A 16,844-nucleotide genomic window follows, 5' to 3' on the forward strand; every position below is an offset into this window, starting at 1 on the left:
TCTCTGCTGCTTCAGTTTTCAAGCATATAATGTTATTTTATTATTATTTTTTTTTTAGCCTTATAATAAATACTGAAAAGTCAGCACTATCAGTATCTTCTGAAGATAACAATATTAGTTAGAGTGTTATTTTAATTCGATATAAAGGCCAATGTCCTGTACATGTTATCCACATCAGTCGTATGGAATCACAAAAGTACACTTTGAATGCAATACGGGTTCATCATATTTCTAGGTCACAAAGAAAGACAATGGCATTTATATCACAGAATGAACTGACAATCCAACGAGCAGCTGTGATGCAGAGGAGAGAATTCGTCCTGAACATCGACTCACCTCTGACCTCTGAACTATGAACTTACCCTATCATTAGAGGTATGTGTAGAGATCTAAATAGAATTAAATAGAAAGGTGAGACCAGAGATACGCAGTGATACGTAATGAAATGTATTCATGTAGAAACAAAACGCAAAAGTGTGTGTGTGTTTCTGAGGTACAGTATATCACTGTGACCATGAGAAACTTGAGAACTCTTGGGTCTACACAAATTGCTTTTAAAATGTATTCCTTAATAATGTTTAAGTAAATAAGCAAGAACCATAGTGTCTGTTAATTCCAGGATGCAGTTTGTGTTGCATTCCACTAACAAATGTAACGTCATCATGTTCCTTTCTTTCTCTACAACTAGGACAAGTTTCCTTACCATTTGCTGTAATACAACAATTTTACAGGTAAATTATGCATTTATGAAGCTTTTCAAACCATCTTTAGTAACATTGCATAATTCCTAAAGTCCAACTTTGCCACACATCCCCACCTTTTGCAAAGTTACCAATCATGATTTTTGACATGTTATTCATTTGCTAGATATCTGAATAATTGCAGAAATAGCGGTATAAAAGGTTTTTATAAGGTTGGAAAAAACAAAACAAAAGCTTGATTACAGATCAAAGAAAGACTGTATACTGTATACTCACATCCACTATCAGGAAATCCAGCCAGCACCAGTAGTTTGTGAAGTACTTCTTAAAACCATATGCAATCCATTTCAGAAGCATCTCCAACACAAAGATGTAGGTGAAAACCTTGTCTGCATATTCTAGCACCACTTTTACCACCTTCTTTTGTTCAATATAAATGTCTTCAAACGCCTAAAAGAATAGCATCGAGCTAATGTTAATACACCTAGAACACTGTGTCAGAATGTTATCACTGTTATATCAAATATATCAAGACGCTCCACACTGCCCATTTAATAATAATATATGATTAGATTATGTTTTTGGTTTCCTAAAAATCGAGTGTCCATCCATGTCAAAGCAAGTTACAAATTAGCTACTTAGCACAATCTTGGACTGAGGTACAATAGAATAGCAAATGCCAGACAATTTTAGATCCCTTATTCTTCTGTTTTACCCATGCATGATTATTTCTGGCCACAAACCTAACAAACAATGTCACATGTTAAACTAATAACAATACACTATCATTCATCATTTATTCTGTGTCCTCCTACCAGAGCGCCGCTGCTGAGGAGAATCATGAAGATGATGAAGGTCTCAAACCAGCTGTGTTCCACAATTTGGTAGCATGTCTTCCTCAGTGTCCACCAGACCAGGCCTAGTCCCTGGCTCGAGTTCATGTTACACCCCTTACAGTGATGTATACAGACTGAAAAATAATCAAAATAATTAGACTTAGCTGGTAAAAACCAAGAGCATCGTACCCCTATAAGATAAAGACCTCTCACAATGGTCTGAGGCATATATGAACCTGTGGTCCTACAGGTCCTACAGAGTGCAAAATGTAGAAAGTGGAAATAAGGTGTTTCCTGTAGGTTACGCTTCACCTAAGTGAAATAGTTCAAATAAAATATAACAGAGCACATGAAGTTATTTTTTAGATATGATTTTAATGCTTTTTATTTATTATCATGTCGAGAGTGACGAGGATGGACAGGATTAGAAACAAGTTTATTAGAGGGACAGTGCATGTAGGACGTTTTGGAGACAAGTTGAGGGAGGCGAGATTGAGATGGTTTGGACATGTGCAGAGGAGGGACATGGGGTATATCGGTAGGAGAATGCTGAGGATGGAGCCACCAGGAAGGAGGAAAAGAGGAAGGCCAAGGAGGAGGTTTATGGATGTGGTGAGGGAAGACATGCAGGTAGTTGGGTTGAAAGAGGCAGATGTAGAGGACAGGGGGGTATGGAGACGGATGATCCGCTGTGGCGACCCCTGATGGGAGAAGCCGAAAGAAGAAGAAGAAGATAAATATTGTCCTTTACTCACACTCAGGGAGACACTCTTCTGGCTCCATGGCATCACCAGCTAACTGGATGTCCTCCTCTTCTCCTTGTGAATTTCTTAGATCCACAGTACTTCCTTCTGACATGCTGATCAATTCCTGATAAAGTCAAAAGGCTTGTGGTCAATTCCTTTTTCCATCATATCCATTGTATTATAGCCACAACAACTGAGCCTTGTTTGGATCTATTACTGATATCAATAACAACCAACTTACTGGTTTGTTCACTTCATCTTCTGATATCTCTGTGTCATCTTCCTCCTCCTCTGGAAACTCCATGTCTGATTCTCCAGGTGCTATTGGAACACATATGTTCAAACTGGGATTGGTCATGTAGGTGTCTTCTCTTTCTGAAGTGATATGTTTCTCTACGTAACTGATGATTTTCCCAACAGTCCCATTGCATTCAACATGATTGGTGCCATGGCACTTCAGCACCCATTCTTGCTTGTTAGTGTGCCAGCGTTTGGCCAGGTTGCCACTGAAGAGGTCCTTGATGACTCCTAGGATCCAAGTGAGACTGGTATATATGCGTGCAATGGCAATTTGTAGGTTATTCATCTCACCATCCTCCTCTGGAGCAGACAAGTTATCAGAGCTGAAGGAGCTCAGCAACAGAGCCAAGAAGAGGTTCAGAACCTAGAAAGACAAGGAGAAAATGTATCAGCCTAATTTAGCCTTAGAGGAATGGTGCTGTTTAATATAGAATGCAGAGTATCTCTTCAAAGGGCTTTTTCCTTTCCAGGATTCCAGGTATATCATACACATCATACATCAAAGCTACATCATTATGGCTTGATTCCAAAATTGTCAAACTTGGCACAATGACAGCAGAGTTCTTCCTAGCTTTGCACATAATACCATAGATACTGCTAACTAGCTACTTGCCAGTCAATCCTAGTGCAAATCCATGCTCCACTCCATGGCTTTGTCATTTATCTAAACCAAAGTTCATAAGTATCTTCTGGCTGAGAATTTGCCATGCCTAATTGTACCATGCCATACATTTTAATATGCCTCCTCCCCCTTCAGTGCTTCCAAAGCACAATAGCTATTTTAGTAGTACCAATGCTGCAATAAAATCCCAAAGACTTATTTCTCTTCCTCTCTTTCTCGTGTCCTGTAAAATTTCTAAACCACAGCAACCAAATCAACACTGCAAACAGAAACGAAGTTTGTATTAAAGAAATGCAAATGATGATAAAAACATCATCAACAAAGCATCGTTAACCATAAAAACATAATAATTATATTCTTTCAACTCACCACCAGGTTTCCAATGACCATAACCAGCATGAAGACGAGGATGCAGAGTGGCTGGCCAGCCACCTCCATGCAGTCCCACATTGTCTCAATCCATTCACCACACAAGACACGGAACACAATCAGAAACGAATGGAAGAAGTCCTTCATGTGCCAACGTGGCAGAGTGCAATCCTTGCTGATCTTACACACACAGTCCTGGTAGTTCTTCCCAAACAGTTGCATGCCAACCACAGCAAAGATGAAGACGATGATGGCCAAGACGAGGGTCAAATTGCCCAGGGCACCCACAGAGTTGCCGATTATTTTTATTAAAGTATTGAGTGTGGGCCATGACTTGGCCAGTTTAAAGACTCTCAGCTAAAAGAAGATGGATGGATGGATGGATGGATGGATGGATGGATGGATGGATGGATGGATGGATGGATGGGGTTATGCTGAAGTTAGTTTTGCTGGCATAAATTCTAATAAAAGTGAAAACTGCAACTGCTCTGATGTGATCTTACCAGTCTGAATGAACGCAGCACAGATAATCCCTCAACATTGGACAGGCCCAGTTCCATCAAACTCAAGCAAACAATAATCCCATCAAAGATATTCCAGCCTTGCTGAAAGTAGTAGTATGGGTCCAGAGCAATGAGCTTCATTACCATCTCAGCTGTAAAAATTCCAGTGAACACCTCAAGACAATGAAGAATAAAATAATCAGCAACAAATTAGCATCCATATCTACAAATCTTCTCTCTTGTTCACCATTTTAAGTTTAAAAAATGTCAAATTTAGACTTATCTGTCCACAAAACTCTTCCAGTCATTCACTGTCCAATTGTGTGTTTTTGCCATTTACATAGTTTATTGCATATATGTCATTCAAATGCAAATGGTCGTACTTTTGTCTTTCAAAAACAATAAAGTACTAGTTGTTTTTAAACTTTTGATATGCACAGTATACAGGGCACAACAGCCACGTGACTGACTAATGATGGTATTATTCAAAGAAGCAACCAAGAGCCCATAGCCCAGACATTCCACAAAGTTAAATGGAAGGGTAGCAAGCCATGACAATGTGAAATTTGTTAAAAGATATTTTAAACCTTAAGTTTATTTAGATGATAAAATCGATTACATTTCCAGGTTTGTCTCAAAGATCTACCAAAAAAACCAGCAGTGCTGATTACCTTGACATCAGCATCCTCACTGTGAAGCCTGATGGTTGTTGTATCATGTTGAGTGTTACCTTTCGTATGTGCTCCTCTGAATAATCCCCTCTTTATACATTTCCTGAAGTAAACTTTCCTGGTCTTTACTCAAAAGTCAAGGACTCGAGGACCACATTCTAAACTAGATGCTTTATAGCCCAATGTATGGTGCATTCTCACCAGGTTCCCCAAACTCAGCATGCCATTAAAGTCCTCAGTCATGGGGTAATGCTCCAAAGCCATAAAGAGTGTGTTGAGCACAATGCAGATAGTGATGGCAAGGTCCAGAAAAGGATCCATCACCATGACCTTTACTAACTCCTTCACACCAAGCCATGTGGGAGAGCACATCCACACCAGATACTTTTTAGCAAACAGGTACCAGCAAGGAGGGCATTTCTGATGGGCCTCTTCAAATTCTGAAATATACAAATTAACAAACATAGTTGAAAGCATTATAACAAAAATCTGGATGCTTTGTGTGTATACATTTTTTTTAGCTTATTTGTATATACATGTGAGATACATAAAGACAATGTAAGTTACATGGAAAAGAACAAAAATTCTTACAGAAATATATTCATTTATAAATTGCCGTTTGGATATATAATGTGGATAACAGAAAACACTGAAAGGTCTAAGCCCACCATCGATGGCATCACTGCAGAAACTGACTGAGCTGAGTTCCCGCATCCTGCAAGAAGACAGACCTTCAACCTGCACTTGCTGCATGGATTGGCAGACTTCATTAGCATGGTCTTCTAAACATGCTAGCTCCTGGAGACACCCGAGACATGGTATACACTTATCTTTATAGGCCGAAAACATATTGTGTGTAGTGCAAAAGTGCAAATATGTGTGAAGAGCAAATTATTAGTGCTGTTCATCTGACCTCTTTGACCTTTCCCGTGCTGTGCTCAGAAAACAAGGTAGGTGTATGTGGGTTGGTGCCACTAGTTCTTTTCTGATCTGGCAGAAGTTCGAGCCGGCCGTTGATAGTAATGCTGGGTTTAACAACTTGAGAGCAGTGGCTCCGAATGCTGCTTGTGCGGCGCTTTTCCCATGGCATAACTGTGGATCCTGCTCGACTCCGTCCCTCATAGAGGGCACTGGTGTGATCTTCAGCCTCTGAGTTTTTGCTCAGATTGAACGTGAACACGCTGCTACTGCTGCTACGACGTGTACTCAAAGGATGGGAGGAGAGCGTGGCTAGGAGTGTGTGCACAAACTAAAGGAAAAAAATGAACAGTTGGAAAGAGTTGACTGTAAGGATTACCTTAAATGAACTGGCAATAATCTTTAGAAATCCTACCTTCTCATCAGGAAAATCATTTTCTGCTTCTTCCGACATGGTTCTGCGACATCTGGGTCTGGATCGATGCTCTCTGGACTCCTTGTGACAAAACAGTGATGGAGACATGTCTTGGAATGAACTCCGTTCAGCCTCCTTCCTTCGTTTTCCTAATGACTAATGATTTTTACAATGCCTCTAAATGCCACTGATGTGAGTGTCATCTTATTTATATGTTATTAAAAAATATATTTATATATGCATGAGTGACAACTAAAAGGAGGCTATTAGATCCACATGTGTACCCTCAATTGTTTATATGCATTTATATACAAACTATACACAGTACCCTCTGCTCTCTGCGAAGCTGCTCCATGGCCAGCTGGAACTCTCTTTCTTTTTGCCAAGCCTCAGCTATGGTGGCCTGGTTCTGTTCCTCATATGCCATGGCCACCACAGCCAGAATCAGGTTTACCAAGTAAAACGAGCCCAGAAAGATCACCAGCACAAAGAAAATCATGTAGGTTTTACCAGTTGAACGTAGGGTCTGCGACATAAAAAAGAGATCAATTGTTAAATCACGAATCCCTTTCAGTTGGCAATAGAAAACTGATTACCTGGTGGTAGAGGTTTTCCCAATAGTCTTGAGTCATTAGTCTGAAAAGTGCTAGAAAGGCCCATCCAAAACTGTCAAAACTTGTGTATCCATAGTTTGGGTTTCTCCCAATCTTCAAACACTCAAACCCATCAGGACACTTACTGTGCAACAACAACAAAAAATCAAAATCAGACAATATTTAGCATTTATTCATAATCTTTCAACACGCTTAATATTCCTGTTATGATAACCAAACAGTAAAAAAAATATTTTGTAGTGAATAATCAATCACTATGGAAAGAAAGTATTGCTTATTATTTTTGTCATGAAAGACCATTGACTGGTGTAATGTGCCACTTTGTCATTAGGATTCTGACAGTTTGGATCTTTTGGAGATCAGTTTGGATTCTTTTCATGTCTTTGGAAGGAGCGCATGCAAACCCTGTCCTTTGAGAAAAGTTGAAAGTGGTTAAATTTCCTTTATGTATATGTGGGTTTTCTCTGGGTTTTCCTGTTTCCTGCCACTGTTAAAACATGCAATAAAGTAGATTGACTAAGATAAATTTTCCTTAGGTATGAATAAAGTGGCAACCCATTTAGGGTGAATTCTCCCACACTGTTCCCAGTATAGGTTCTAGATCCGTGACCCATGCAGTTTTTGCCAAAAGATTTTCCAAACCCAATACCCTCATCATCCCATCTTTTTGTTACCATGGCAGCATAAGAATTAAGTAACAGGCAGAGGGAGGTTAAAGTTTTGAGGTTTTTTTGTAGGGGAAGTGGTAATGAATTTTAATAATGGAACTTTAAAAACTAGTTTATTAGAGGGACCGTGTGGGCAGAACATTTTGGAGACAAGGTGAGAGAGACATTATTAATATGGTATGGTCATGTGCAGAGAGCGACATGGGGTGTATCAGTACAACAAGGATGGAGACGCTAATCTGCGGGAGAAACAAGACCAAGGAGGAGGTTTAATAATGTGATAAGAGAAGACATGCAGGTGGCTGGCTTGAAAAAGGCAGATGTAGAGGACAAAGGAAACAGGTAGAGTGGGCATAGCCTCAGTATGAAGACAATGCTAAATCTATTGGCAAAAGAAATAAAGAGAGAGAGAGAGAGAGAGAGAGAGAGAGAGAGAGAGAGAGAGAGAGAGAGAGATGCACACAGGTTTCGGCTGATGACTATTTGGGTGTTATCAGTAACACATAATCACGTCCTGGTACTGATATTCCAGTATAAATACTTTTTTTAAAAAACAGCCAATGCTTCAGTGTAACAGGAGTAACAGAAAAGAAAGAATTAGGCATTAGCAAAGATCTGCTCTGTCCAGGGTTGCTAGGCAGTTGGACATTCTCAGAGTCTCTATAGTAACAGTGACCTAGAGGAGGTGACTAGCAGACACTGTGGCAAAGTGCCTCTTGGGAATAGCCTCTCCATAGTAGTTTGTATGTATGCATCAATGCCAAACGAGAAGTGCTCTTGATTCTCTGATTGCATGCAATTTACAATGTCCACTTCTGAGTCCACCAATTTTTGTTTCCTATTCAAGTCTGTCAATGTGGCTAGCTGTTCCACTTAGAGATCATCTGGATTTGCTAAATTAAGACTATTTATCAGTTATAACTGTTATCATTTATAGATTTGCAGAACCGTCTATACATATTTCCTGCAACTTTTACTGTATGATCTGAAAAATTCATAGAAGGCGGCATAGTGAGCCACACTATGAACATTTGCGAATGTGTGTTTGTTTAGGCATGTTAGAGAGAGAGAGAGAGAGAGAGAGAGAGAGAGAGAGAGAGAGAGAGTGTACAGTAGGCATAATCCCTAATGTTATGCTAAATGGCAGCCATTAACAAACCAACACCACATTTTAGCAGAATCACCTGCTAAGTTTAGAGGGCAACTCCTCCACACAGCAATTTTTATCAAGCTGCTTTCTGGGTCTGTTGAGTCATATTTGTAACGGTGCATATAGTGTATATTTACTTCACAGATGTGTATTGAATTAACTCTGACAGTACAGACCTATTCGAGAGGCTCAGGGATTTATAGGATTATCCAGTAATAAAAAACACAGACTTTTGCTTTGATCACTTGACTGCTGTTTGTTTCATAATAAGGATCTGTTGAGCTGAATATGTTTTTTGTTCTGATCATTAACATAACATTGTATATGTGTAGGTAAACTTTTTAAACAGATGATATGATATGATATGTCATGGCTTCTGGGATCTTTTTGTTTAGCATCTGTGCATGTCTAATGGAGAATCTATATATTATGAACCTAACAGAGAGACCAAAAGAGAAAATGAACAAAAATGTTGTCACGTACCCAGCGTCACTGCTATATCCACATATTAAAGCATCCTTTTCTCCTTCGATTTTATAGAAGTTCTCTGAAGAGAAAGTAGACAGGATGTTTTCATAACAAGAAGATTTTTGTCATTATCACTGGCTTTTAGATGACCTAAGTCCTATGCTACCACATCATTTAAAAATTTTAATGTAAGCTAATAAGACTGTCTACATAAACACAATTCCAGAGGTTTACAGCTTCACTGTACCTTCACTGCTAATGAAGTCCTTAATGGAGTGCCAGGTCTTGTTATTACAGAAAAAGCTTCCATTTCCTGGATAGGTGGCGTTTACACAATGAGCAGTGCTACGGACACATTTCTGCCGTAGGACACCCATAAAAAGCTGGAGACCAATCAAAGCAAAGACACTTAGGCAGAAGACAGTCAGGATCATCACATCTGCTAACTTCCTTACTGACTGGATCAGAGCTCCGACAATGGTCTTCAGACCTGGAAAGGCACAATACAACAACATAAATGCAGTGATACGAGGTGGTATCAAAAAGGTTCTGAACTAATGGTGCTAACTGGTGCTATTCTGACCACATGCATTACCACGTCTGCAATTTCATCATGGACAGCAGGTTAGAACAAAGAGCAAAAGTGAAATTCGGGTGAAATGGGCAAAGTGGTAGAAGAACAATGAGAGATCAGGTAAAGTTTCAACAAGATTAACCCCCTAAACTGTCGAAACCATTCGGCAACTTGTGCATGATGATCGACGGAGAACAATTCATTGCGTAGATCCAGCACGAATCGCAGAAGGTGCTTGACGTGCTGTGAAAAGAAGACTTCCAGCACATATTCCAGAAGTGGCAGGAACGCTGTAAGCTGTATTGCTGTGCATGAAGACTATTTTAAATGTGATAGTGTCAAAAACGTGGATTAATAAAGTGCTTTCTTGAAAACAAAGCTTTTTGATACCACCTTGTATAGCCGAGGGCTATGAATTATCTGTGACTTCTCAGTAATTCTAACACGGAGCATTTATTACTATTTTACAGTAAAACAGATGACGACATTGCAATCGTATTTTTTTTACGCAATTTCAACAAAGAAAAACAGGGCCAGAGAGAACATTACATTTAAATACTTCAGTCTAATTTCAGTCTAACTAACTATCTATACTGTAGATATTTTAACAACCAGTATCTGATGACAAACTGAATCGATTATGATTATGTTTATGATAAAAATAAGAAAAACAAGGTTTCTCCTCCACTCAGATGTTTTTTTTTGCTCAGCACAGTTGTCAGCATGATTATTTGAGTTTGGTTGATCATAAAATGTTTTTTTGTTTTCTTGCATCATTTTGCATAAATTCTAAAGAATGCTATGCTTGATCATCCCAAAGAATCAGCAGTTTCTGCAAGGTTCAAAACAGCCCACCTAACAAATTTATTGAGGTCACAACTTTCACCAGTTTGATGTTTGATTGAAACTTTATCTGCGTATGTGCTGTTCTGGTGCCATGTGATTGGCTGATTTGATACGTGAATAAACTAGCAGTTACACAGGTGTTGCTAATAAAGTGGTTGGTGAGTATGTATTGAGTTTATATATATCCTTACATCACGTCTAATCTTATCCACATTCACGTCCAGGCCAATGTCTGCTATGTATATTATATGTCTGCGATTCTCTCAGTGGTATGTAAAGGGCTTTTACCTGGGATGACGGATATGGTTTTAAGGGCTCGCAGGACTCTGAATGTTCGCAATGCTGAGACATTGCCAAGATCCACAAACTCTGTCACGTATCTATGTAGAGGGGAAATCAGATTTCAAAAGAAATGCCTGCAATTATTAAAAGGATAAATTCTTTTCCAAGGCTATCTCATATTTACTGACTTTATCTGTCATTTAGTGTTTTTTTTTTCCTTCCATCTCTGACAGCTAATCCGTGTCTAATTTGGTCAAGCTTTAATTCTGCATATGTAGGTCATCTGAAAAATGACTCACTGGCTACCTGTGCTCTCTCTCTCTCTCTCTCTCTCTCTCTCTCTCTCTCCTTTCTCAAGTTCTCCCACTCTCCACTCTCATATAATTTTTTTAAGGATCCTTCTCTCATATCAACAAAATGAAATCTCTTAGTCTTGCCATTATCCATCATCTCAATATTAATCATCACTCACATTTTCATTTCAGTTTTTTTTCTTTTTCACTCTCATACATTTTCCTTTTTGTGACCTATTCTTGCAAGCCCCTCGTTTGTGTGTAGGTCACATTTTGCAGCACCAATGACAGAAATGGCTTTACGGTAAAAGCATCAGCAGTTATTATTGCCAGCTTTTTTTTGTAGTTATGTAAGCAGCCACTGTGGTCAAATCTGCAGTGAATAAGGAAATGTTTTCTGAACTACATCTTAGGTAGTTTTGTCTGGTGGTAGTGTTTTAAAGTATAAAGGTCTTGTCTAGATCAAAATAAAAAAAAAAAAATATATATATATATATATATATATATATATATATATATATATATATATATATATATATATATATATATAACACAAGGAATACTTACGCCATAACGATGACACTGAAGTCCAGCCAGTTCCATGGGTCCCTGAGGAATGTGAAGGGTCCAATACAGAATCCTCTTGCTAGGATCTTGATGAACGACTCAAACGTGTAAATGCCAGTGAATGTATATCTGAACAGAAATAAAGCAAGAAAGAGGACTTTGGGAGTGGAGCAGACCAGATCAAAATAAAATGTTAAATAACAATAGCGTTTTAAAAATTATTTTTTTTTATAAATTTTTTGGGGGAAATTGAGTGAAAATTTCATTCACTATATCTGGCATTCCTGTCACATACTCACTTTGCTGTATGATATTTTCCACATAAAAAATTTCTATTCACTATAGCGTTCTGAAATAGAGTAATACATGCCCATGAAGTGAATTCATTCTTTTTTTTAAGATTCAGATTTTCTTATTATCTAAAACATACATTAAACATATCTGTAATTAGTTCGCAGTACATGTGGCAGGTATAATAAGGGATGTGGTGTGCTAACAGATCAGCATGCTGCATGCCCAGTCACATTCTCTTTCACCTGCATTTGCATGTGCATGCACATGTTCAATGAGTGTCTATGCATGATAGGCTGCATCTAAAGGTGTATGCAGTGAACAGAGCGAATGTATTAATCTGTGAAAAATCTACATGCCTGTTAAAAAAACAATGAAAATACTATACTAAGTGGGATTTATAGTAAGATGAACATCAAGCACATGCACTTCCGAAGGCAAGACACTACAGGAGAATATGATTTTTATATAATAGATTTCACAATCAGTCTTTGCCAAATTAACTGCATTTTCTTTTTTTCTTTTTTTTAACTTTTATATTTGTGCAAATGTGAATCCGTTTTTTTGTCTACTGAATTTGTTGGTGTTTCATTTCTTTACTGTTTAACAAATAAAGCAGCAGAAAATTATAAAAAATAATAAATAGTTACTATTATTTATTTTAAAAACTATCTTTTTATTATTATTATTATCATTATTATTATTGTTGTTGTTAGTAACAATTATTATAAATTATAAAATAATATATACTGTATTACATAAATTAAATAATTGATAATAATCTAATAATCCAAAAATATTTAGGAACATTCTGTAATACATTTCTAATGTAAATATTTCATGATTTCACATTATTCATATTAATAATGACACGAGTGGGTGAAGCATAATGGCTCAAGAAAGCTGGACATGGAAAAAAAAAGAGAAAAAGATATATTACATAATATGTTTCTACTTGTAGTGTCTTATCTGGATCTAATGTGTTGTTTAAAAACATAACAAGAAACGTCTGACAACATTTCCTATATTGACCCATGTGTTTGCAGAAGACATGCAAAAAAACAAGCTGATACTGTTTTTAAAGAAATATTAAATGGTTAAAATGCCCACACCCTTTAACGCAATTGGTCAAGGTGAGTGAGATTAACTCTTGATTCATGACTTGTTCATTAAGTTGATCCAGTCATTCCAGGATAACTGTATTAATGCCTGCAAATTATGTTTGAAGGTGAAATCTGATTTATCAATAAATCTGATTGACTGAAAAACTTTTTCAATTCAGAACACAATAATAACATTCATTGCATATCAACCACAATGTTTAGAAGAAAACATCAATGACCACAATGTTTAGTGGCATGACAGCAAATCAACAAACTGACATTTTACTTGAGAGCAGCATTCCAGTCGCAGTACAGTGCAGTGAAAAGGAATCTTACCGAAGCAGGATTATCCAAGAAGAGCATCCCATTGATAAAAACTCTCATTATAAATCACATTTGAATAAAAAATATACAGTCTCTACTTACCTTAATTACTACTTGTAAATGTCTTAATGTTACTGATATACACTACATGGACAAACGTATTTCAATTCTTCCAGCTATATGTGGTTTTTTTCCCACAATGGTAAAGGCACACAACTGTATAGGATGTCATTGGATGCAGTAGCATTAAATAAACTTCAAGACCAAAACCTGTTCCAGCATGGCAAAGCCCCTTTGCACAAAGCCAGCTCCATGAAGATTATTTATTTATTTATTTATTTATTTATTTATTTATTTATTTATTTATTTATTATTACAAGTTATTAATATAACTTGTGCAATATTTCATTATTTCTGATAATCCTGTTTGCACTGTTTGCACTACACTGTTTGCACCAAGTCCCACTACACATATATTTCATTGTACATAGTCATATTATTATATTTTAGTGCAATTATTTTTTGTTTATTCTAAAATAATTGAGTCTTACATTTTCTTATTGCAGCTACCAAACAAATTTCAAACAAACAATGACAATAAAGAATTTATGTCCTAATGTTATGGCTTTACATAAGTTGGAGTGGAAAATCTTGAATATCCTGCTATAGATCTCTGACCCTATGCAACCCTATTCAGCAGCTTTGGGAGGAACTGCAACACTAAATGCAGCCCGGGCCTCCTCACGCTGCATCAGTACCCCACTTTACTCCACAAGCACACTCCAAAATCTAGTGGAACATCTTGCGGTCATTATGATAGCAGCAAATCGGGACAAATTTGTATTGTAATGTTCAAAAAGCACATGCAAATCTTTTGTCCATATAGTGTATAAAAACCTAATATCTGTAACCTGCAGCACATCTGTATAATTATAAATATTATAAATTAGGTTTTTTTATCACAGGTGATTCTCTATTATAAACTTTGTCTAGATGCATCTTTTCTTAGCCGTCACTTTTTTTGTTATAGACCTTAACTTTTAATTAATCCTCAATCACAAATATAAAATGGGAAAAACAAACGTTATATAAATACTCACTCCAAATACTTGGTCCATTGTGCAGGGTCTGACATGGCCATAAAGAAACAGTTGGTCAAAATTGTGCACATAATGAACAAACTAAACAATGTAGAGAGAAGTTAAGGATTTTTTTAAATGCCGTTTATTACATTGCTTATTAAATCGTTAAAATAGGAGCCGGACATGTTATCAAATCATTTGACTCCAGCTCTTCATTTTGGGTTATTTGATCTCGGGTCAGGTGTTCATCATGATCAAATTACAGGTTTAAGTAGCAATAGATTTCCTGTCTTGACCTCAACTCAGAAGAAATTTGTAGGAGCTATGGGATTTAAGGACTGAGTATGATAATTCTGGCCGTATTTGACCTGATCTGGTGTCCTGTTCTGAAAGAAGTACAAAGCTGCAAAGCCTCCATCTGTGCAGGGAGATGAGAATGTGTATTAGCGCAGAATGGGTACAAAATAAATAGATTTTGAACGTTCCGGATGTGCATGTTCAGGGACAAATGAAGAGGCTTATAAATTGGCTTTATGCGAGTGAACCAGATAGATTTGGGCTCACTTTTTTCTGTTATGTAAAACTATTATCTTTCATATAACACTACGATTTCAAGACTAATAAAGCTTAAGTCATTTTTATCAATTCTTTTTCTGCTGAGCAATCCAAAATTTTGTACACCTAGTGTTTTGTAGACTCAGTCCTATGTTACTCAATTATGAATAAACAGTTGTTGCATTTTATTACACTGAAAAGGAGGAAACTAATTAAGAGGTCATATATGAGTAATATATTAATATAACACAGTAAAAAGCTTTCACTTCCATGAATTTTCATTTTGATTTGTAATGTTAAAAAATTGCTATAATATATAAGAATAAAATGCTTCTGTAAATACCTGAAATCTAATATCAACATCTTCTTACTAAGAATATAGAGGCAAAGACAAAGGGCTAGTTTTGCTCACCTGGTGGTTTGTAAAATCAAACTTTACTCTGTTAAATAATTAAAAATATCTTATCTTAGTGTTCATGAAATACATGATGTAAATATGTACGTAAAATATTATAATGAACATAAATGTCAGGAAAAGGATATGAATGTACTAGTATCCTAATGGCAATTCTTCTGATGATGTGAAATGGGCTGAAGATGTACAGGGCCGATGTGGCATTGAAGCGGAAAATGGCCTTCCCCTTATTCAGCACTATAAATGTCTACCAGGAAAAACAACAAAAAAAACAGTTTTAAAGCTAACATTAAAGTTTCATTAAAAACATAAGCGAGATTTTAATGATTGTCAGTTTTAATTTACCTTTTGATTGTTGAAGTAAAAAGGGTCAATGTCTTCCAGCGGGACTCCAACCAGTCCTGCTGGAATGTCACCAAAGATTCGAGGAAGCATCTTTCCAGCTTCCAAGTCTGCTTGGGGTTTGGGATGCACTGCTTTTGCACATAATTCTGGGAATCCTTGGAGTTTTTGGCCTGCTCTTCAGCAATTCTGTGCTCAATGTCCATAAGGGACTCGTGAGTAAACGGGCGCAAGCCATCAGAACCCGTTGGTAGCAATATGGTTGCCATCTTTTCATCCTGATTGTCCTGTGTAATTTACTTCCATCTGAAAATATGTGTCAGAAATAAGAAATACATATAGTACTGGTAAGATTTTTTTGGTAGACAATCATTTAAATTACATTTATAGTCTTGGTTAGCATTTCATCATGTCATCATAATACCTGCAGTCACACTCAAATTTTGATCCACAGTCACCTAGTCAAGTTATACTTTTGATATAAAGGAACCAAAAATCGTAGGTTATAAAAGGTTTTAATAAACTAATAATTTCAGTTCACCCAAGAACAAACTTAAGTACAACTACTACTATTATTACTACTACTACTATTATCACTATTACAATTACTACTACTATTACTACTACTACTACTACTACTACTATTATCACTATTACAATTACTACTACTACTATAATTACTACCACTATTACTATTACTACTACTACTATAATTACTACCACTATTACTACTACTATTACAACTACTACTACTACTATTATTGCTACTACTATTATTACTACTACAATTACTATTACTACTATTACAACTACTACTATTACTACTACTATTACAACTACTATTACTACTACTACTACTACTACTACTATTATTACTACTATTACTATTACTACTATTACAACTACTACTATTATTACTACTATTACTACTACTATTATTACTACTATTATCACTATTACAATTACTACTACTACTATAATTACTACCACTATTACTACTACTATTACAACTACTACTACTACTATTATTGCTACTACTATTATTATTACTACTACTATTATTACTACTATTATAACTACTACTATTATTACTACTATTATTACTATTATTACTACTACTATTATTACTACTACTATTACTATTACTACTATTACTACTACTATTATTACTACTAATTACTATTACTAC

General features: G+C 36.4%; 1 protein-coding gene across 1 annotated transcript in view; it reads right to left on the reverse strand.

Annotated features, from left to right (window-relative positions):
• The window catches only part of LOC124403135 (sodium channel protein type 4 subunit alpha B-like), a 29,473-nt gene that overhangs the window by 6,730 nt on the left and 5,899 nt on the right, over positions 1 to 16,844 (reverse strand). Inside the window, 21 exon segments of the mRNA XM_046876748.1 lie at positions 363 to 389; positions 978 to 1,151; positions 1,517 to 1,671; positions 2,293 to 2,407; positions 2,525 to 2,947; positions 3,575 to 3,931; positions 4,078 to 4,251; positions 4,950 to 5,188; positions 5,417 to 5,546; positions 5,662 to 5,997; positions 6,082 to 6,162; positions 6,410 to 6,607; positions 6,678 to 6,819; positions 8,997 to 9,060; positions 9,229 to 9,471; positions 10,690 to 10,781; positions 11,544 to 11,672; positions 14,362 to 14,451; positions 15,442 to 15,560; positions 15,659 to 15,793; positions 15,796 to 15,961. Coding sequence (XP_046732704.1) covers positions 363 to 389; positions 978 to 1,151; positions 1,517 to 1,671; positions 2,293 to 2,407; positions 2,525 to 2,947; positions 3,575 to 3,931; positions 4,078 to 4,251; positions 4,950 to 5,188; positions 5,417 to 5,546; positions 5,662 to 5,997; positions 6,082 to 6,162; positions 6,410 to 6,607; positions 6,678 to 6,819; positions 8,997 to 9,060; positions 9,229 to 9,471; positions 10,690 to 10,781; positions 11,544 to 11,672; positions 14,362 to 14,451; positions 15,442 to 15,560; positions 15,659 to 15,793; positions 15,796 to 15,924 — 3,552 coding nt within the window. The 5' untranslated portion in view covers positions 15,925 to 15,961.

This window comes from Silurus meridionalis, chromosome 20 (genome assembly GCF_014805685.1).
Source record: "Silurus meridionalis isolate SWU-2019-XX chromosome 20, ASM1480568v1, whole genome shotgun sequence".
NCBI lineage: Eukaryota > Metazoa > Chordata > Actinopteri > Siluriformes > Siluridae > Silurus > Silurus meridionalis.